Source organism: Staurois parvus, unplaced genomic scaffold (assembly GCF_062004578.1).
Source record: "Staurois parvus isolate SC_StPar_1 unplaced genomic scaffold, SC_StPar_1.0 ptg000048l, whole genome shotgun sequence".
NCBI classification, from domain to species: Eukaryota; Metazoa; Chordata; class Amphibia; order Anura; family Ranidae; genus Staurois; species Staurois parvus.
In genome coordinates, this window is record NW_028317844.1 from 1708347 (window position 1) to 1730541 (window position 22195).

General features: G+C 43.4%; 1 protein-coding gene across 1 annotated transcript in view; it reads right to left on the bottom strand.

The window, feature by feature from the left end:
• Positions 1-7195, bottom strand: part of SLC16A10 (solute carrier family 16 member 10) — a 136278-nt gene extending 129083 nt beyond the window's left edge. The window contains exon 1 of the mRNA XM_089664525.1: positions 6536-7195. Coding sequence (XP_089520651.1) covers positions 6536-6929 — 394 coding nt within the window. The 5' untranslated portion in view covers positions 6930-7195. The remainder of the gene's footprint in view (positions 1-6535) is intronic.
• Positions 7196-22195: the final 15000 nt, after the last annotated feature.

The window sequence follows — 22195 nt, forward strand, 5'->3', positions numbered from 1 at the left end:
TAGCAACGAAAATAATTTTATGGTTGGGGGTCACCACAACATGAGGAACTGTATTAAGGGGTCGCGGCATTAGAAAGGTTGAGAACCACTGCTTTAAAGAAAAAAAAACAACACCAAAACAAATTTGAGCCTCCCCACCCCCACATACACAGACTTTTCAGTTTTGGTTTTCGGCCACGTGCATTCCGAAATTTCGGTATCCGTTTCGGCTCCAGAATTTTAATGTCAGTGGACCACTGATACTGACCTTTTTATATCAAGGTACAGGGGTTAGACAAAAAATCGAAACACATGATTTGTAGGTGTGAAAGTGACAACATGTTTCGTGTTGAAAGTGGAAGTGATGTAACACTCTTTTCCTTCTGCTGCGTGATTAAACATTTAGCCAAGAGTTGGGGAGCCTCATTCACTGCGTGCGTTGCTAGTAATACAGAGTAATGTCAGAGCTTGCTGGGCTTCAAAGACTGTAAATTATTGGTGCCCACTTAACTGGTGCCTCTGTTACTAAAGTTGCCAATTTACATGCCATGTAGCGAGGTACAGTACCAAAGGTTATGTCGGCATATACTGTTTCTGGGAAAACATTGTCTGATAAGCATATGTGCAGTCAACATGGTCAAATGACCGAAAGAGACAAAAGGACTATGTGTAGGATTGTGACCAGGAATAAGAAAACAACTGCTGCAAAAGTGACTGCAGAGCTCAATCTCCGTCCCGTGAAAACTGAGATTGAGCTCTGCGGTCACTTGGCTGGGAGTTAAGAACTGAGTGATTTAGCTATGCTCCCTCCATGCATCCTAAGGTTTAATTCTCAATAGTGACCTTAATGTATCTTTAAATTCCTTTTTTTGGATGTTTACTACCAGACAGGCAGCTCACAAAGGAAGTAATTACATATCTCATTTAATTCCCAGCCATGTGTTCCTTACATGCTTACACACAGGTTAGCATAAAATATAAAGATTTAAGAAAAGGGGTTATAAATGTATACTTTACTATAAAAGCAAGACAACTTATACTTTAATTGCTGGCTGCATGCTGCAATAAATGAATAAATGTGTGCTTTTCTGGTTTTCCTTTTTAGAGAGCATGATGTCATATTTTAAGGAACATTGTTTATCTTTACCACTGAATGAATGGGGGCCCTTTAAGTTCAGTTTCTCTAAAAATATCCTTGTTTGCATATTTCAGGGAGTTGTGGCTGCAGTTTATAGACTTGGAACACAGTTCTTCCAACACGTCTCCTCTGACTCTCAGAATTATAAAAACCAGGCTAAGAAGAAGGCCTGCTGGTATGTTTCAACTCACTTAATAAACTGAAAAGAATTAACCATTCAGGTTCTTTGACTGAACAAAATACAAATATACTTTTATGCTTGCTTAGCATGATTTATTAGAATCAAGACGCTCTGAATAAAATGATTTTCCAGCACTATTTAGCTTTTGCCATAGTATTGAAGTATTATCTGAAGATAATCATCTAATGCCTATGGAAACTGCCATTTTCTAACCCCTTGCTGCACTTACTTTACAACGGGAAGCAATCTAATCCAGAGTGTGTGTGTGCTGTTCTATTTTGGCTCACAGGCCATTTCTGTTGGAAGTATTTATGACTAAAGAGCTCAACACATGCCTTGAAGGCCTGCAGCGAAGCAAGCAGATCAATGCACAGTTGAGGAATAGGAAGACACTACTAACATTCCTCAGAACAAAAGAGTCATGTGGAAGCTGTCCGCTCTTATCTCATGAGGACTTGGTGACTCTTGCTTGCAGTGCAGATTAATGCTTGGACAGCGTTAGCATATGTTAAAGTGCGCAGAAAGGCTGCCAACACTGCTGGGAACGAAAGTATGCAACGTGTTAATATAAAACTGGTAGAGATGATTTCATTTCTTCTTATAGCACAACCTTTTTATATCCAAACAGTTGACAGAAGCAAAAAAAAAAAACATAAATGAAAAAAAGATAAACATTATGGGGTGATGTAGTAAAGGAGTAGAGGCTGATCACTTAGCAAACTGAATGTTAACTTAGCTTGGTAAATAAGCTGAAGTTGTATTCAAATTAAATACCGAGTCATGCGCACGAGAAATTTATAAAACGGGATTTTGTGTTCATGTTTCTGGATGATTGAAATGAACGCAAATTTACGTTATTCACTATGGTGAAAGAACATTCCTTTTGCTAAGTGAAAGTTTATATGTCATGTGCTGCTTGACACGTTATGACATAATAGCATGCGTGAATCCCAGATCAGGACCAAAGTGCTCTAGCTTTGAAAAACTAAGTGGTATTACACAAAAGTTAACATAACAGGAATTGTTTTGTTTATATTAGTATATATGTATTAAATTAATTTCGGCTGATTTACTATAATTTAAAGCAGAGCCCCCCCCCAAAAAAATGTAAAAGTCAGTAGCTACAATGTTTTCAATCAGCTGTTGGATGCTGGCGCTGCCTTCTTGACTAAGGGAAACCTACTGCACATGCGCAAAGCGCACTGCACTTTGTGAATGGGCCGCAGGACACTTCACAGGTCCCAGAGGGCTGCAGACGGGGGCCTGTTAAAACCAGGTACCCGCTCACCCCCAAAAGGTGCCAAAGGTGGCAGCAGAAGTGGGGAGGAGGCAAAAAAGTGGATCTTCCACTTTTTGGGTGGAACTCCGCTTTAAAGTAGAACTACAATGTATCTGAGCACCACAAACCAAAAGTGCTATTTAATTCATTTTTAATATTCAAAGCAAACTCCTCCATCCAGCCATGTCTCCTTGCTTTATTTTGCATAGAAATCACTTAGAAAAACAACTCTTAGCATTTCTGGCCGTGGCTATCTTGAGAATGGGCAGATGATTTATGTAGCATTTGTTTTCTGGAATCCATCTGCCCTTAGCTCAGGCATGCAGACAGGAGGGAGTGCTTAGCTGGAAAAACCCTTCCTCCCCTCCTGAAAATTCCTGGGATGCATGACATCATTTGCCTAGGCCTGGAAACCAGGAAGTAACTGAATAAATGTAACAAAAAAAAAAAACAGTTTTAAAACAAGTAAGAATAATACAATTCCATATCTATTTACTAATACTAGCAGCATAGGGAGTCAAAATAGTCAATGTTGATTGAGAGAGTGAAGTTCCTCTTTATTTAAGGTGAAATGAGTCTGCTTTCAACTTAAGAAGCATGCAGAAAAAAGTTCCTTTGTTTCCCTTTAAATTCTGTGTTCTACTGGATGTTTGAAGTAAACATAAGTTCAATTCACCTCACCTACATTTCACTTTAGTTTACTAATTCAGTCCCATTGCCTCAAACTGATGCCCCTTAAGGAGGAGGTCTGCTAGACTTTGCATTTGAAAACTACTAACATTCCACTATCTTTCTCTGCGGGAAATAAGTGGAATTAAAATGATACTAATTAGCCATCAGCAGAATAGATTGAGGGCCATTTTCCGCATGCATGTGTTTGGGTTATAGTTTGCACGCTGAGCCATTTAAAACACAATAGTCATGGTGTGCTTGTGCATTTGGGTTTCTTTTTTTATTCAATGGGCCCTTACTGATCCCATGGACCTCTTGTTAGAAATTATACAAAAATATGTTCAAACAATGATATCTACATGCAATTTAATTTTTATTTTTGTATATGTATGCAGTTTTTATATCCTATACCAATAGTGTTCAACTTACTTAACATAAGGAGCTACATATTCATATTACTTGACATGGAGAGCTAATATTTAGTAAACGTAGAAGCACACAAAACTGCAAAGACTGCACACATGAAACAGGAGATAATTACAGACTACTGGCATGCTACCAGAGATGGTCAGAGACTGCAGACATGCTACAAGAGATGGTCAGAAACTATAAGCATGCTACAAGACATGGGCAGAAACTGCAGACATGCTATAAGAGATAGTCAGGGGCTGCAGACATTGTACAAGAGATGGTCAGAGACTGAGGACTGCTACAAAAGATAACAAGAGACTATGAGTATGCTACAAGAGATGGTCAGAGACTGCAGACATGATACAGGAGATGGTCAGAAACTATAAGCATGCTACAAGGCATGGACAGAAACTGCAGACATGCTATAGGAGATGGCCAGGGACTATAGACATTGTACAAGAGATGGTCAGAGACTCAGGACAAGCTACAAAGATAACAAGAGATGGTCAGGGACTGCAGGAATACTAAAATAAATTATCAAAAACTGCAGATATACTAAAAGAGATGGTCAGAGACTGCAGACATGATACAGGAGATGGTCAGAAACTATAAGCATGCTACAAGACATGGACAGAAACTGCAGACATGCTATAGGAGATGGCCAGGGACTATAGACATTGTACAAGAGATGGTCAGAGACTCAGGACAAGCTACAAAGATAACAAGAGATGGTCAGGGACTGCAGGAATACTAAAATAAATTATCAAAAACTGCAGATATACTAAAAGAGATGGTCAGAGACTGTGGCCATGCTACAAGAGATGGTCAGAAACTATAAGCATGCTACAAGACATGGACAGAAACTGCAGACATGCTATAAGAGATAGTCAGGGGCTGCAGACATTGTACAAGAGATGGTCAGAGACGGAGGACTGCTACAAAAGATAACAAGAGACTATGAGTATGCTACAAGAGATGGTCAGAGACTGCAGACATGATACAGGAGATGGTCAGAAACTATAAGCATGCAACAAGACATGGACAGAAACTGCAGACATGCTATAGGAGATGGCCAGGGACTGCAGACATTGTACAAGAGATGGTCAGAGACTGAGGACAAGCTACAAAGATAACAAGAGATGGTCAGGGACTGCAGGAATACTAAAATAAATTATCAAAAACTGCAGATATACTAAAAAAGATGGACAGAGACTGTGGCCATGCTACAAGAGATTGTCAGAGACAGTGGCCATACTGCAAGAGATGGTCAGAGACTTTGAACATTACAGCTTCAAGAGGCAGTCATGGTCTGGAGAGACATTACATGAGACTGCTAGTGATCACTGCTACTAAGGACCCTTCACAAATCAAAGCTCACATCCTTGTGCTTCCTACAGATATTGTCAACATTCATTATAAAATATTAGAGGAGAAAACGCAGAGAACTAGGATGGGCTTCCACCACACTGCAAGCATTAAATGCTTGAACAGGTCGAGGGGAATGGAAAAGTCACTTTTACTTACCTGATTCTCCAACAGGCTTCCTCCAGGCTGCAAGACTGGTCTCTGCAGCCAGTTCCCTATGCTCCAGATGTCACAGGTCCTCTGACATCATTAACACCACTGCAGAGCCCATAGCCCTACATTGGGTGTAAGAATTCTGAGGGACCATCAACTGCTCTGCGTAGGGGAGAAGAGGAGAGCACTGGCTGACAGGGATGTTATTCCAAGCCCTAATGCAAAGGATGAGTTTTCCTTTCCTCTGGGATAGGCTTTAACTAACGGATGCCAGTCAAAAGCTGACCATACATCAGTAGAATTTCATTCAAAATTTTCAATTTTAAGATCATCTGCTCAATTTTCCTGATCATTAGTGGGGTCAAATTGGTGTTCCTTTTTTTACCACCGTGATGAGAAAATTTGAAAGAGCAGGATGGAAAATGTTAGTCAAACAAAGGAACTGCTAACAGCGTATGTGGCTTCTGTTTGAAAAAACTGCATTTATTCCAAAACTGAATGATAAAAGCAAACAAAACTTTGAAGTACTCTCAAACAACATTCATCCAGTCATTGAATATACTGAGACTTTTCATACGAATGTTCGTACAACTTTTGTTTCTAAATCTACTAGAATATGGCCAGCTTATGATTATGGGACATGTATGATGCATTGATTGTACTGATTATTATTATTATTATAATAATACAGGATTTATATAGCTGTCACTGTATGGCCATTGATGTTGGTTTTTTGTTATACACAAGTTGTGCGTGAGTGTGAAAAAACATAATGAAAAGGATCTGATTAAAAAAGATTTTGGCCAGCTTAAGGAATATGTTCCTTCAGTTGTGTGAGAAGGCACTAAACACCTGGGAGACCACACAATATGTGGCGAAGGGCCACAGTTTGGGCACAAGGGTCCTGTACTGTATCAGGTCTGAGGAAAGTTTCATTGTAAAGCTAAGTTAAACGAGATGTGAAAAAAACGTTCCTTTTCATCTATGGGTATGTCGAAGTTTGAATCTACGGCGATCCCATTTATTGGCTAGCTAAACAGACGGAAATGCACTAAGACTGGAATCACTGCGCATGGCAACCAGCCAGCTTCTAACTTTCATTTCCAAAGCTTAAAGGAATAGATTGACATTTGAAGCTCATAAGTTACCATGCACAGCTGCTCCAGATTCTTTCTGCTCCAGTCTTAGTAAATCCCCCCCATTGCAGTGCAAGCTTTACAGGCACTTTCTTTGACATACCCTGGGCAGCCTTAGGGGTATGTGATAGAGTACATCATGGCAGTAAGTTACTAAAATCTGTAGAGGTGTCACTCTGAAATCCAACGCGTCCTCCCCTGTGCCCACAAGCCCAAATCACCTGTTTTGAATGCCAGATGGTGATCATCCTTAGAGCCAAACCTCTCCATGAGGACCACGAAGAGGACCCCGCAGGCGTTCTGGATGCCAAACACTGAGCCATTGCACCACATGGCAGACAGCATGACTATCCATCCCCAGCCTCCTTCTGGGGGTACAAACTCTGTCTGTCCTGGGGCAGGCTCAAGAGGTCCTTCTTCTCCAGCTTCCAGCTTCTTCTTCTCTTGGTCTCCTGCTGCTGAGCTCCACTCTCCATTCTCTTTCTTCTCCTCCACCAGAGGTGAGCTCTCCTGCACAGTCTTGTCTTCTGCTCCTGGTGGCTCTGGTCTGGGGCTCTGACTGGGCACCTCCTCACCCTCCAATGCCTGCTCATTAGGGGACTTGTCGTCCGTCATCTCCGCACACAGGCACCGACCAGCAGAACAGGAAGAGCACCCTGTAACGTGGACCCTGGCTGCTGAGAGAACTTCAGCCTCCAGCTAAGGGTTGCGTAGGATCCCAGCGAGGAGGGACGCTCTTTATGTGAGTCTACCTGCTTTGCCCCAGCCCCCTCCCGTATCCTGGCTTCTGTCACCTCGGACAAGCCGACTGAAGGCTGACTTGAACAAGGTCTCATGTTTTTTTATCTTTTTCTAGGGTAAACCTTTTGGAGGAGGCGTGCCGGCCGGTGGAGGGAAGTCCCCGGAGTGTGGCCGCCCTCAGTCACTCAGTGCGGGAGGGGAGCTGACAGAAACCTTTCCAGCAGTCTATATATCGGAGGAAGTGTGCGCAGACTCTCCCTCAGGGAGGAAATGTCACATAAACTTCCAGCACAGGGGTTCTGCTGGTCACTAATGAGCCCGGCTTCCTTCAGAGACAAAGGATGTTTCGGTGACGCCTGATAACAACGTTGTCACCTTCCTACTCCATAATGGCTATTTATATAACGTGCACGGTACAAACCTAGCAGAACATGACAAAGCAAGGAATTTCTCAGACTTATATACTGTGTACAGGGGTGGACTAACAACTCATGGGGCCCCCGGGCAATAGGGGATCATGGGGCCCCTGTGTCCTTGCCCAAACTCAAAAAAGCCTATGAAAAAGGTACCAGGGGCATCTCATGGTGCCCCCTACTGACCCCAGGCCCTTGGGCAGTGCCCGAGTTTCCAAATGGTCAGTCCGCCCCTGGTGTGTAGATACAGATTTTGAAAGTATTCTCTCTCCTCCTCTCACCTCTCTTCTCTTTCTTCTCTCCTCCCTCATCTCTCCCCTCTCTCTGGCCTCTCCTCTCTCTCTTCTCTCCACTCCTCTCTCTCCCCCCTCTCTTGTCTCTCCCTCTCTCTTCTTTCTCTCTCTCCTCTCTCTCGCCTCTCTCTTCTCTCCACTCCTCTCCCCCCCCCCTCTCTTCTTTCTCTCCTCCCTCTTCTCTTTCCTCTCCTCTCTCTCTTCTCTCTACTCCACTCCCCCTCTCTTCTCTCCCTCTTCTTTCTCACCTCTCCTCTCCACTCCTTTCCCCCCCTCTCTTCTCTCCCTCTCTCTCTTCTCTCCTCCACCCCCCCTCTCTCTCCCCTCCTCTCCCCTCTCTTTCTTCTCTCTCTCTCCTCCCCACTCCTCTCTTCCCCCCCTCTCCCTCTTCTTTCTCTCTCTCCTCTCCCCTCTCTGTCCTCTCCTCTCTCTCTTCTCCTCTTCCCTCTCCCTGGCCTCTCTCCTCTCTATCTCTCTCCTCCCCTCTCTTCTCTCCCTCTCTCTCTTCTCTCCCTCTCCTCTCCACTCCCCTCTTCTCCCCCTCTTCTTTCTCTCTCTCCTCTCTCGCCTCTCCCCTCTCTCTGTCCTCTCCTCTCTCTCTTCTCCTCTTCCCTCTCCCTGGCCTCTCCTCTCTCTCTCTCTCTCCACTCTCATCTCTCCTCTCTCACTGCTTTCCTCTCTCAAGGGGGGGGGGGGTAAGGGGGGCAGAGGACAATGCTTTGGTGGGGAAGGGTAGGCAGAGGACACTGCTGTGGGGGGGGCATAGAATACTGCTGTGGGGGGCATAGGACACTGCTATGGGGGGGCATAGAATACTGCTGTGGGGAGGGACAGAGGACACTGCTATGGGGGAAGAGGACACTGCTTTGGTGGGGAAGGGGAGGCAGAAGACACTGCTGTGGGGAGGAGGGTGAGGGCAGAGGATACTGCTGTAAGGAGGGGGGGGGGGCAGAGGACACTGCTACGGGGGGAAGAGGGGGCAGAAGACACTACTATGGGGGAGAAGGGGGGAAGAGGACACTGCTATGGGGAGAAGGGAGGGCAGAGGACACTGATATGGGGGAAGGGGGGCAGAGGACACTGCTGGGGTGGGGAATAATATTGTAAAAAAAAATAAAATTGTAAAAAATAATAATAAAAACTATTGACACTGTCCACTACCCGGCTGACAACATCCACTCTCCTGATACTTACCACTGCCCTGCTGGCACTGCCCACTGCCCTACTAACTGAAAAAGTCCACTTTTAAGGTAGGCTAACTTTATATTTTTTACAGTGACATTTGTTTTATTATATTTTTCTAAGTTTTCCTCATTATTTAGTTAGGCTTGCTAGTTAATTTCTTAAAAAAAGTGTGCCAAACCCTGGTGATCTTTTATCACTTTCATGTTGTTCAGGTAGATCTCCACCTCTCAAAGATTGCCTACCCCTGGTTTAAGCTGAACTAAGAGGTTGATGAATCTGGGCCCAATCATCTCCTGCATTTGTTTCCCTCTTTTCTGTCTATGGACATACATTATATTGCCAAAAGTATAGTGACACCTGCCTTTACACACACATGAACTTTAATGGCATCCCAATCTTAGTCCATAGGGTTCAATATTGAGTTGGCCCACCCTTTGCAGCTATAACAGCTTCAACACTTGTGGGATGGCAGTCCACAAGGTTTAGGAGTGTGTCTATGGGAATGTTTGACCATTCTTCTAGAAGCGCATTTGTGACGTCAGGCACTGATGTCGGACAAGAAGGCCTGGCTCGCAGTCTCTGCTCTAATTCACCCCAAAGGTGTCCTATCGGGTTGAGGTCAGGATTCTGTGCAGGCCAGTCAAGTTCCTTCACCCCAAACTCGCTTATCCAGGTCTTTATAGGTCTTTCTTTATGCACTGGTGTGCAGTCATGTTGGAACAGGAAGGGGCCATAGCAAAACTGTTTCCACAAAGTTGAGAGCATGAAATTGTCCAAAATGTCTTGGTATGCTGATGTCTTAAGAGTTCCCTTCACCGGATCTAATGGGCCAAGCCCAACACTTTAAAAGAAAAACCTCACACCATAATCCCGTCCACCAAACTTTACACTTGGCACAATGCAGTCAGGCAACTGCCAAACCCAGACACGTCCATTAGATTTCCAGATAGAGAAGCATCATTCGTCACTCCAGAGAACATGTTTCCACTGCTCTAGAATCCAGTGGCGGTGTGCTTTACACCACTGCATCCGATGCTTTGCATTACACTTGGTGATGTAAAGCTTGGATGCAGCTGCTCGGCCATGGAAACCCATTCCATGAAGGTATCTATGCACTGTTGTGCTAATCTGAAGGTCACATCAAGTTTATCTATTGACTCTGCAGACAGTTGGCAATTTCTGCACACTCTGCACTTCAGCATGCGCTGACCCTGCTGTCATTTTACCTGGCCTACTACTTAGTTGATGTTGTTCCCAGTTGTTTCTACATTGGTATAATGCCACTAACAGCTGACCGTGGGTTCTTAATCAGTCTCAGATGCTTTGGTGTTAATGAAATTAACAACTGGTGCATAGATGAGCAACAATGAGACGATCCCCAAAACAAGAATGGTTTTACAGGTGAAGGCCACTGACATTTGTTTCCCTACTCATCTTTTCTGACTGTTTTTCACTAGTTTTGCATTTGGCTAGGGTCAGTGTCACTACTGGTAGCATGAGGCAACACCTGGACCCTATAGAGGTTGCACAGGCAGTCCAACTCCTCCAGGATGGCACATCAATACATGCCATTGCTGGAAGGTTTGCAGGTTTGCTGTGTCTCCTAGCACAGTCAGTCCAGAGCATGGAGGAAATTCCAGGGGACAGGCAGTTACTCTAGGAGAGCTGGACAAGGCCATAGAAGGTCCTTAACCCATCAGAAGGATCGGTATCTGCAGGTTTGTGCAAGGAGGAAAGGATGAGCACTGCCAGAGCCCTACAAAATGACCTCCAGCAGGCCACTGGTGTGAATGTCTCTGACCAGTCAGAAACAAACTTCATGAGGGTGGTCTGAGGGCTTGACGTCCTCTAGTGGGCCCTATGCTCACTGCCCGGCACCATGGAGCTCGATTGGCATTTGTCATTGAACAGCAGAATTGGCAGGTCCACCACTTGCGCCCTGTGCTTTTCACAGATGAGAGCAGGTTCATCCTGAGCACGTCACAGACATGAAAGGGTCTAGAGAAGCCATGGAGAATGTTATGCTGCCTGTAACATCGTTCAGCATGGCCGTTTTGGTGGTGGGTCACAGATGAGAGCAGGTTCACCCTTAGTAAATGTGACAAATGTGAAAGGGTGTGGAGAAGCTGTGGAGAACGTTATGCTGCAGGTAACATCGTTCCGCATGACCGTTTTTGTGGTTGGTCAGTGATGGTCTGGGGAGGCATATCCATGGAGGGACGCACAGACCTCTACAGGCTAGAGCCAAAGGCACCCTGACTGCCATTAGGTTTCGGGATGAAATTCTTTGACACATTGTCAGACCCTACACTTGTGCAGTGGGTCCTGGGTTCAGATCTGGGAGGAAATACCCCAGGACACCATCCGTCGTCAACATTAGGAACATGACCCAATGTTGCCAGGCATGCATACAAGCACTTGGGGGCCATACAAACTACCATGTACCATTTTGAGTTGCTGCAATGAGATTTCAGCAAAATGGACTAACATGATTCATCATTTTTTCACTTTGATTTTCGGGGTGTCTTTAGTCCTCTGTAGGTTGATAATTTTCATTTCTATCAAACGATGGAGCATCCTTACATTCCTAACATATTACCCAGTCCATATCAGTATAGATATCCAGCATGATATTCTTCCCCACTGAGATCTGATGTGTTTTCAAAAGTGTTCCTTAATTTTTTTGAGCAGTGTATACAATGGGGCAAAAAGTATTTAGTCAGCCACCAATTGTGCAAGTTCTCCCACTTAAAAAGATGAGAGAGGCCTGTAATTGGCATCATAGGTAGACCTCAACTATGAGAGACAAAATGAGAAAAAAAATCCAGACAATCACATTGGCTGATTTGGAAAGAATTTATTTGCAAATTATGGTGGAAAATAAGTATTTGGTCAATATCAAAAGTTCATCTCAATACTTTGTTATATATCCTTTGTTGGCAATGACAGAGGTCAAACGTTTCCTGTAAGTCTTTACAAGGTTGGCACACACTGTTGCTGGTATGTTGGCCCATTCCTCCATGCAGATCTCCTCTAGAGCAGTGATGTTTTGGGGCTGTCACTGGGCAACACGGACTTTCAACTCCCTCCAAAGGTTTTCTATGGGGTTGAGATTTGGAGACTGGCTAGGTTACTCCAGGACCTTGAAATGCTTCTTACGAAGCCACTCCTTCATTGCCCGGGCGGTATATTTGGGATCATTGTCATGTTGGAAGACCCAGCCACGTTTCATCTTCAATGCCCTTGCTGATGGAAGGAGGTTTGCACTCAAAATCTCACGATACATGGCCCCATTCATTCTGTCCTGTACATGGATCAGTCGTCCTGGTCCCTTTGCGGAGATACAGCCCCAAAGCATGATGTTGCCACCCCCATGCTTCACAGTAGGTATGGTGTTCTTTGGATGCAACTCAGCATTCTCTCTCCTCCAAATACGACGAGTTGTGTTTCTATCAAACAGTTCTATTTTGGTTTCATCTGACCATATGACATTCTCCCAATCCTCTTCTGGATCATCCAAATGCTCTCTAGCATACTTCAGACGGGCCCAGACATGTACTGGCTTAAGTAGGGGGACACGTCTGGCACTGCAGGATCTGAGTCTCTGGCGGCGTAGTGTGTTACTGATGGTAGCCTTTGTTACGTTGGCCCCAGCTCTCTGCAGGTCATTCACTAGGTCCCCCGTGTGGTCCTGGGATTTTTGGTCACCGTTCTTGTGATCATTTTGACCCCACGGGGTGAGATCTTGCGTGGAGCCCCAGATCGAGGGAGATTATCAGTGGTCTTGTATGTCTTCCATTTTCTAATTATTGCTCCCACAGTTGATTTGTTCACACCAAGCTGCTTGCCTATTGCAGATTCAGTCTTCCCAGCCTGGTGCAGGTCTACAATTTTGTTTCTGGTGTCCTTCGACAGCTATTTGGTCTTCACCATAGTGGAGTTTGGAGTGTGACTGTTTGAGGTTGTGGACAGGTGTCTTTTATACTGATAACAAATTCAAACAGGTGCCATTGATACAGGTAATGAGTGCAGGACAGAGGAGCCTCTTAAAGAAGAAGGTACAGGTCTGTGAGAGCCAGAAATCTTGCTTGTTTGTAGGTGACCAAATACTTATTTTCCACCATAATTTGCAAATAAATTCTTTCCAAATCAGCCAATGTGATTGTCTGGATTTTTTTTCTCATTTTGTCTCTCATAGTTGAGGTCTACCTATGATGCCAATTACAGGCCTCTCTCATCTTTTTAAGTGGGATAACTTGCACAATTGGTGGCCGACTAAATACTTTGTTGCCCCAATATATATATATATATATATATATATATATATATTTATCTAAAAGAGAAAAAAATACTACTCATCTAGGTAAATGAGCTGTGAAGGGGGGGGGGGGGGGCTGCCTCAGTCTCCCAGTGGCTGGCTGAAACGGCTGCCAATCCAGATTGAAAAGTTGGGATTAATCCAGCGCTTGGACTGGCTGAATGATGTCAGTCAACAGAGGTCTTTAGTCCACTGTCAGCTGAAAATGAACTGCACTCCTGTGATCCATGGGAGAAGTAGAGCCCAAAAAGCTTTGTTCATACTTACCTTTAAAGCAGGTCTAAAAATACCTATTTTTATTTTTGATAGAGTAAGGAAGGTTTATAATCCCTGTCAGGTTTTTTCTTTTGCCATGTGCCTCTTTGAGGGGATTTCCCTTCACTTCCTGTCCCATAATCAAACCAGGAAATGAGAGAAAATTCCTTCAAAGTGAGGGAATGCCTGATTGTCACTAGAACTAGGTTCCCCCTTGGAAGATTTCCTCTATTCTGATAACACCCCAGTATTGCACAACAATCAGGTAATAAAATCTAAGTTTGTATGGCCACCATCAGGGAAATTCACCCTCTCTAATTGTCCTAGTTACCATTAACATCAAAAGTGAAAGAAAATCCCTACTTTTGACTGGTCACCAGAACAGGAATGGAGGGGAGCTTTTCCAGTGGGGACAGTATTTTGGTGACCTTATTGACTACTGGGGATTTCCTCTCACTTCCGATTCTGACTATGAGACAGGAAGTGAAATCTCCTCAATAGAACTAAGATGGCAAAAAAAAAAACCTGACAGAGGTTACAACCTTCTCTTACTCTATCCAAAATAAAAAAGCTTTGCTTTCAGTTCTACTTAAAAGTATAACTAAAAAACATTTTATCTCTACACCCGAAGGAGCCACTGTTGTTTGGGTCCCTTGTTCCCAGTGCCAACAACCCTCTGAGAGGTCTCTCTGACATCCCTCTGAGCTGGAAAAATGGTTGTTTATTTGGGTGAAGTGAAAGGAAAAGGATACCAATAACAATAGTATGAATTATATTACTGACAATACAATAACAGTGGAAAAAAAACGTACAGAATATACCACCACCTTGTTTCAGGCTGGGTTCTGACCCCTTACTCAGAAAAAGCCTTGACATACAGGGAATGCTCCGGGGCTATAATAACACAGTTCCTCTCTGTCCCTCCGTACCCATTGGCCAGTGAGTAAGCCTGTTTGTGGCAGGCATTGGGGCCCAAGAAACCGCACTTGTGTAAAAATTTGAAATATAAATGTGATCAATATATAAATTACAAAAAAGTAGTGGCTCTATATGAGATCAAAGTACACCTATAATTAGTTCCTCATACTGGATACAGCCAATAGCAGTTTCCCCATTCTCCAGGCAGAGGTGGTAATGGTAGGCGGGGCCTCTCCCGATGGCTCCAGCAACTGCTTTTAATTCTTTTTGCTTCCTTTCTTCCAAAGGCCCAGGAGCTCTGAGTACCTGTGGTTAGGGAAAGAAAGACAACGGTCTTTGTGGGTGCATCCTGTCACAGCCTTGTAGCTGTTGAAACAAAGTTGCTGCTGGCTGTGCTGGGCTACAGTTTCATTACTTACCTGTAATGAAGTATGCCCCACAATGTGCAGGTTCCTGGATTCTGTCAAAATTTTCACTGCAGGGCTGCCCTGTCCTCTCCCTGCTGCTGAACATTCAGCACTGTGGATGTTAACAACTTTGAGTCTCTAAGCTTCTTTTTATTGAATGCAAGGCTTTCTGTGAATGAATGAAGGGAGGGGCAGATGACTTCCATGATCTCACTTCGTCCATTCACAGAACACCTTGTATTTTGTGGGGGCGGGAAATGGTAGATGTTTTGTGAACAGATGATGTGGAGAGCAAGCGATTCTCTATCATCACTGTTCTGGGACTAGAACTGTAAGTTTCATCACCTGAGGTTGTGCACTTACAGTAGTGTATTGGGTGACTGAACCTAAGAGTTTCAGCTAGCACAGCACCATCCACACATGGGACACCCATCATTAGGGGTAATTTTGTTCAGCTTTAACCGCGTCCCCACCGCCCTATAGCAGAAATACTGCTACAGGGAGGCGGGGGGGAGGGGGCAAAATCACGTGTATATACAGTTAGGTCCACATATATTTGAACACAGGCACAATTTTAATTTTTTTCAGTTATTTACCAAAACATATTCAAGCTATAGTTATATAATGTTTATGGGCTGAAAGTGCACACTCTCAGGTTAAATTTGAGTGTATGTACATCCAAATTGGAGGAAGGGTTTAGGAATTACAGCTCTTAAGAGTAGCCATCTCCCCTTTTTCAAGGGACCAAAAGTAATTGAACAATTGAATCAAAAGCTGTTTCATGGCCAGGTGTGGGCTACTCCTTGGTTATTTCTTCATCAGTTAAGCAGGTAAAAGGCCTGGAGTTGATTCTAAGTGTGGTATTTGCATTTGGTGTGAACCTACATCATGCGTTCAAAGAAGCTGTCCATGCAAGTGAAACAGGCCATTGTAAGGCTTCAAGAACTAAACAAACCCATCAGAGAGATAGCAACAACACTAGGAGTGGCCAAATCAAAGTTTAGTACATTCTGAGGAACAAGGACGCACTGGTGAACTCAGCAACATAAAAAAGGCATGGACTTCCACGGAAGACAACAGTAGTGGATGATCGCAGGATCCTCTGTATGGTAAAGAAAAACCTATTCACAACATCCGGACAAGTGAAGGACACTCTCTAGGAGGTGGGCGTATCATTGTCAAAGTCTACAGTCAAGAGAAGACTTCACGAGAGCAAATACAGAGGGTTCACCGCAAGGTGCAAACCATTCATAAGCCTGAAGAATAGAAAAGCCAGATTAGACTTTGCCAAAAAACATCTAAAAAAGCCAGACCAGTTCTGGAAAAGCATTCTTTGGACGGATACACTAAGATTAATCTGTATCAAAATGACGGGAAGAAAAAAGTGTGGAGAAGGCTTGGAACAGCTCATGAACCAAAGCACACAACGTCATCTGTAAAACATGGTGGAGGCAGTGTGATGGCGTGGGCATGCATGGCCTCCAGTGGCACTGGGTCATTGGTGTTTATTGATTATGCGACAGAAGACAGAAGCAGTCGGATGAATTCTGCAGTGTTTAGGGATATACTGTCAGCACAGATTCAGCCAAATGCAGCAAAGTTGATTGGAGGACGCTTCACAGTACAGATGGACATTCATCCAAAACACACTGCAAAAGCAACCCAGGAGCTTTTGAAGGAAAATAAGTGGAATATTCTGCAATGGCCAAGTCAATCACCTGATTCAACCCAATTGAGCATGCATTTCATTTGCTGAAGACAAAACTAAAGGCAGAAAAACCCAGAAAGAACAACTGAAGAAAGCTGCAGTTAGAGCCTGGCAAAGCATCAGAAAGGAGGAAACCCAGTCTTTGGTAATGTCCATGAGTTCCAGACTTCAGGCAGTCATTTCCAGTAAAGGATTCTCAACAAAATATTAAAAATGAACATTTTATTTATGATTATATTAATTTGCCCAATTACTTTTGGTCCCTTGAAAAAGGGAGGGTGGCTACTTTTAAGAGCTGTAATTCCTAAACCTTCTTCCAATTTAGATATACATACCCTCATAATAAACATGAGAGTGTGCACTTTGAGCCCATATCCATTATATAACTATAGCTTGAATATTCAAAAAGATAATAGAGCGAGTGCTAAATGCAATTATACAATATTAAAAAATAAATATATATCAATATGAGTAAAAATATAGCAGCTAGCACTCAGAGTATAGGTAACAGTCCCAGAATTATAATCTCTAAAATAATAGTGCAGCGCTAACAATGCATTGCACAATTTCATAAATGCATGTGAATTGAGCGAATATGTGAATAAAGTGCAAAAAGTGCAATATCAATATAAATAATTCAAAATGATGTAAAAAGCAATAAAAGGAGTTTGTAGACTTATTTGTGAATATTAAAACGTCTTTTGTGCAAAGATATCGACTGAAGTAGTGCCTATGGTTGGCACGTGAAGTTATCCATGAAGAACAATGGTGCAAGAGCTTGTGAAAGGAAATCCACCCTTGGGACGGATGTACACTCACCAGACCATAAATAATAATGTGCATGGGTTATGCTACATCGCACATCTGGGGGTACAGCGGTATGCTGGCAGCTACAGGATCATCCATCCATCAGGGTGGGTGCCTGGTGGTCCTGGGGAGGAATCAGCTCAGCAGCAGGAGCCAGAAAGGTGCTTATAGTGTAGTATTTTATTATAGTAATGATAGCAAGTAACATAAAAGTATCCATGTGGAGTAACAAAAATCAATAAAATAGAGTACCAAGATGGCCGCTGCTCCTCTGCAGCGGCTGCTAGACATCAGCAATAATGCTCCACCCAACGCATGTGCCCCTGAGGATGTGTTATTACACACCATTGGGTGTGCCCCTGAGGACTTGTTCTTGCACCATATGCTATAACTTTCAAGTGAACCAATTAATTTACAGGTATTGGGATTTTTTTTAGCAGACATGTCACAGAATACATTTTGGCGTAAATTTATGACAAAATCTGATTTTTTTAATTTTTAATAAGTGATGTGTGCTTCATTCAACCACTCAGTTTTATTTTGCACATGATTGCTTATTTAAAGTTGTTCACTTTATTTACTTTCATTTGCATAGTGAGCATACACTTTTTAAAGTGAACAGTCACTAAGGCTAGGTTCACAGTAGTGCAGCAGCAAGTTGATCCAATTTTCAGTGTAATTATGTAATGCGACTTGCTTGCATATTTGATGCATTTTTGATGAGTGTTTAATACTACTGCTTTTTTAATCATCCTTACTGTCAGCCAGCAGAGATCAGTCTTTGGTTGTTGAGGAGCCGGCACCCACCAGCATCCCACTAACTAGTGACTCATCCCTGCTCTGACAGCAGAGATGATTCATTGGTTGTGAAGGAGCTGGCACTTGCTGGTGTCCTAACAACCAGTGACTCATCACTGCTGTCAGTCGGGGGATTCTTGGCTAACAGCAGATTGTAAACAAATGAGCCTGTCAGTAAATATCAGATAAAAAACAAATGGCGTGGAAGTCCCTCCACTGTCCATACCAGGCCCTTCGGGTATGGTATGAATTTTAAAGAGGATCCCAAAAAAATGGCGTGAGTTCCCCTCCAAAATCCATACCAGATCCTTTTTTGAGCATGCAGCCCAGCAGGCCAGAAAAGAGAGAGGAAATAATGTGCGCCCCCCCCTCCCGTACCATACCAGGTCACATGCCCTCATCATGAGGGTGGGCCACCTGACAAATCGCATGTGGCCTGGTATGGTTCAGGAGGGAGAGGCAACATGCTTGTACACCCATTTCCTGGCTTGCCTGCTCAGATAAAGGTCTGATATGCATTTTTGAGGGGATACCACACCATTTCTTTTATTTTTGGTGTGGGGAATTCCTTAAAATCCATACCAGATCTGAAGGGCCTTGTAGGGATTGGGGGGGGTCCTCCACTCCATTTTTACTGACAGCTCACTTGTTTACACTCTGCTGTCAGCTGGGAATCCCCTGGCTGGCAGCAGAGATAAGTCATTGGTGATGGCATTGCCATGCAATATCAAATTGCATTTGAAATTACACTAGTGTGAACCAGGCCTTAATCTCTGGTGTCTCTAGCATAACCAGAAGACATCAACTTTGCTCTATTTTGTATTGCAAAACACCTTAGCAGGTTTATTAAGGCAAATACAGAGCACCTTTTTGTGGTTGATCTGTAATGTTTGCACTGAAAGCTTAACCTCGCTGGAAGTCCCTGGACACTGATGTCTGCCTCCCAGATGGCTTGACACACCTCTCTGGCTTCACCATTATGGCGCATGTACAGATGTGCCCACAAGCGCTACGTGGCCTTTGAGCCAAAACACGTTTGGCTCTGAAAAAGGGGGTATGTCCTTCAAAACATGTGGTAGTATGACCATTATCAGGACATTGTGAGTTCAGTTGTGTGGAAGACCTGTTTTTGGTTCCTGGGTTTATGTGCAGCTCTGGTGTACTATTTGCCTTTGTGAGTATGTACATGTGAAACTCGAAAAATTAGAATATCGTGCAAAAGTTCATTTATTTCAGTAATGCAACTTAAAAGGTGAAATTAATATATGAGATAGGCTTATTACATGCAAAGCAAGATAGTTCAAGCCGTGATTTGTCATAATTGTGACGATTATGGCTTACAGCTCATGAAAACCCCAAATCCACAATCCCAGAAAATTAGAATATTGTGAAAAGGTGCAATATTCTAGGCTCAAAGTGTCCCACTCTAATCAGCTAATTAAGCCATAACACCTGCAAAGGGTTCCTGAGCCTTTAAATGGTCTCTATCTGGTTCAGTAGGAATCACAATCATGGGAAAGACTGCTGACCTGACAGTTGTGCAGAAAACCATCATTGACACCCTCCATAAGGAGGGAAAGCCTCAAAAGGTAATTGCAAAAAAAGTTGGATGTTCCCAAAGTGCTGTATCAAAACACATTAATAGAAAGTTATGTGGAAGAGAAAAGTGTGGAAGAGAAAAGTGTGGAAGAAAAAGGTGCACAAGCAGCAGGGATGACAGCAGCCTGAGACCACACACTGATGGATCCTGGACATGGGCTTCAAATGTCGTATTCCTCTTGTGAAGCCGTTACTGAACAACAAACAACGTCAGAAGCGCCTTACCTGGGCTAAAGAAAAACAGACCTGGTCTGTTACTCAGTGGTCCAACGTCCTTTTTTCTGATGAGAGCAACTTTTGCATCTCATTTGGAAACCAAGGACCCAGAGTATGGAGGAAGAATGGAGAGGCACACACTGCAAGATGCTTGAAGTCCAGTGTAAGGTTTCCACAGTCTGTGTTGATTTGGGGAGCCATGTCATCTGCTGGTGTTGGTCCACTGTGCTTCATTAAGTCCAGGGTCAACGCAGCCGTCTACCAGGAGATTTTGGAGCACTTCATGCTTCCTTCCACAGACAATCTTTATAGGGATGCTGACTTCATTTTCCAGCAGGACTTGGCACCTGCACACACTGCCAAAAGCACCAAAACCTGGTTCAATGACCGTGGGATTACTGTGCTTGATTGGCCAGCAAACTCACCTGACCTGAACCCCATAGAGAATCTATGGGGCATTGCTAAGAGAAAGATGAGAGACATGAGACCGAACAATGCAGAAGAGCTGAAGGCCGCTATTGAAGCATCCTGGTCTTCCATAACACCTCAGCAGTGCCACAGGCTGATAGCTTCCATGCCACGCCACATTGAAGCAGTAATTGCTGCAAAAGGGGCTCAAACCAAGTACTGAATACAAATGCATGCTTATACTTTTCAGAGGTCTGATATTGTTCTATGTACAATCCTTGTTTTATTGATTGCATGTAATATTCAAATTTTTTGAGATTGTGGATTTGGGGTTTGGGAGCTGTAAGCCATAATCATCACAATTATGACAAATCACGGCTTGAACTATCTTGCTTTGCATGTAATGAGTCTATCCCATATATTAGTTTCACCTTTTAAGTTGCAGTACTGAAATAAATCCACTTTTGCACGATATTCAAATTTTTCAAGTTTCACCTGTATACTTTATATCTCCTAATAAAGTGAAGTTGATAGTGCACTAGGCCTTTCCACCCTTTTGTTTTGTTTGTGTAGTTTCCTGTTGTGGGTGAGAGCTGATGGTCACCATCCGCAGCAGTCTGTTTGTCTTTAGAATCCCTTAAGTCGGCCATAGATGGGTTTCAATCTCGGCCAGGTAGGCAGGGACAGACGAGATTCAAAATATCTATGGGCAGGCTGATTGTACCCAAATCGATTGTTGTACGACTTGGGTACAACCAGCCTGTTGGATTTTTCATGCAATTATTGTCAGTGGCTATAGCCTCTAGCAATAATCACTGTGTTCTCCTGCCTGGAGAACACAATATCTCTGGGGGGGGGCGATTACAGTCAGTGTTGAGGGGGTAATCAAGCTATTTTCTTTGTCACACCATCTATGGCCGGCTTTGGAGCTTCGGGGTCAAGATGTTATCTTGATATTTCCAGACAGGGATGGGTTAAAGAGACCATGAGCTTTCCCACCACATGGCAGTTAAACACATGAAGGGCATGCAGCCCAGCACATTGCTACTATTACAGTATAATGCTATGATCTTTTCTCTTTCTAAAAAGTCGTAAACTGCACCTGTCAGCTTTTAAGAGCAGATGCTACAAGATACCAGCAGTAAAGCTAGCAAGCAAGCTCACTATGAGACTATACTTCAAAATTCACAAGTGTCTCCAGAGATAAACCCTCGTTTATTTGTCCTCCTCTTCCTTTGAGGCCCACTTGCAAAAATTGGCATGCACCTGCAGTTAGAGAAAGAAAGAATGCAAAATGCAGCATGTAGTGGTCATGGCAGTCCATTCTTGTCCCTTCTATTTAAGTAAACCAAACCTATCCTACACAGATGTGGCTATTTACAAAGTAAGCAAACAATAGTAAGAGCTAGTTCACATATATGCCAACTACTTTGTCAATTAACTGTGAAAACGGAGATTCAATTTGCACCACACATATGTAAATCCACATATAGACAGGCCCAGGTTGAGGGACTTTTAGGTACAATGGAAGTTCAGGAGAACCAGTTGGAATTAGGCTTATGCAAGAAATATTCAGACTTGAATAACTAAATAATAATTTTAAAGTTTTATATTTTGCCCACTATATTTGAGTGTGACTCTTCAGCTCACATGTCAGAGGTTACTTTAGGTCTGCCAGTTGCTGCTCTGTCAGTTTTCTTACCACACAAACTGCCTGTGATGCAAGAATCCTGGGTGCTAAAGCATCCACCTTCTACAGATGTTCTGGAAAAGTGACCCACCACTATGAATCTTTTTTGTGATTTTACATAAATG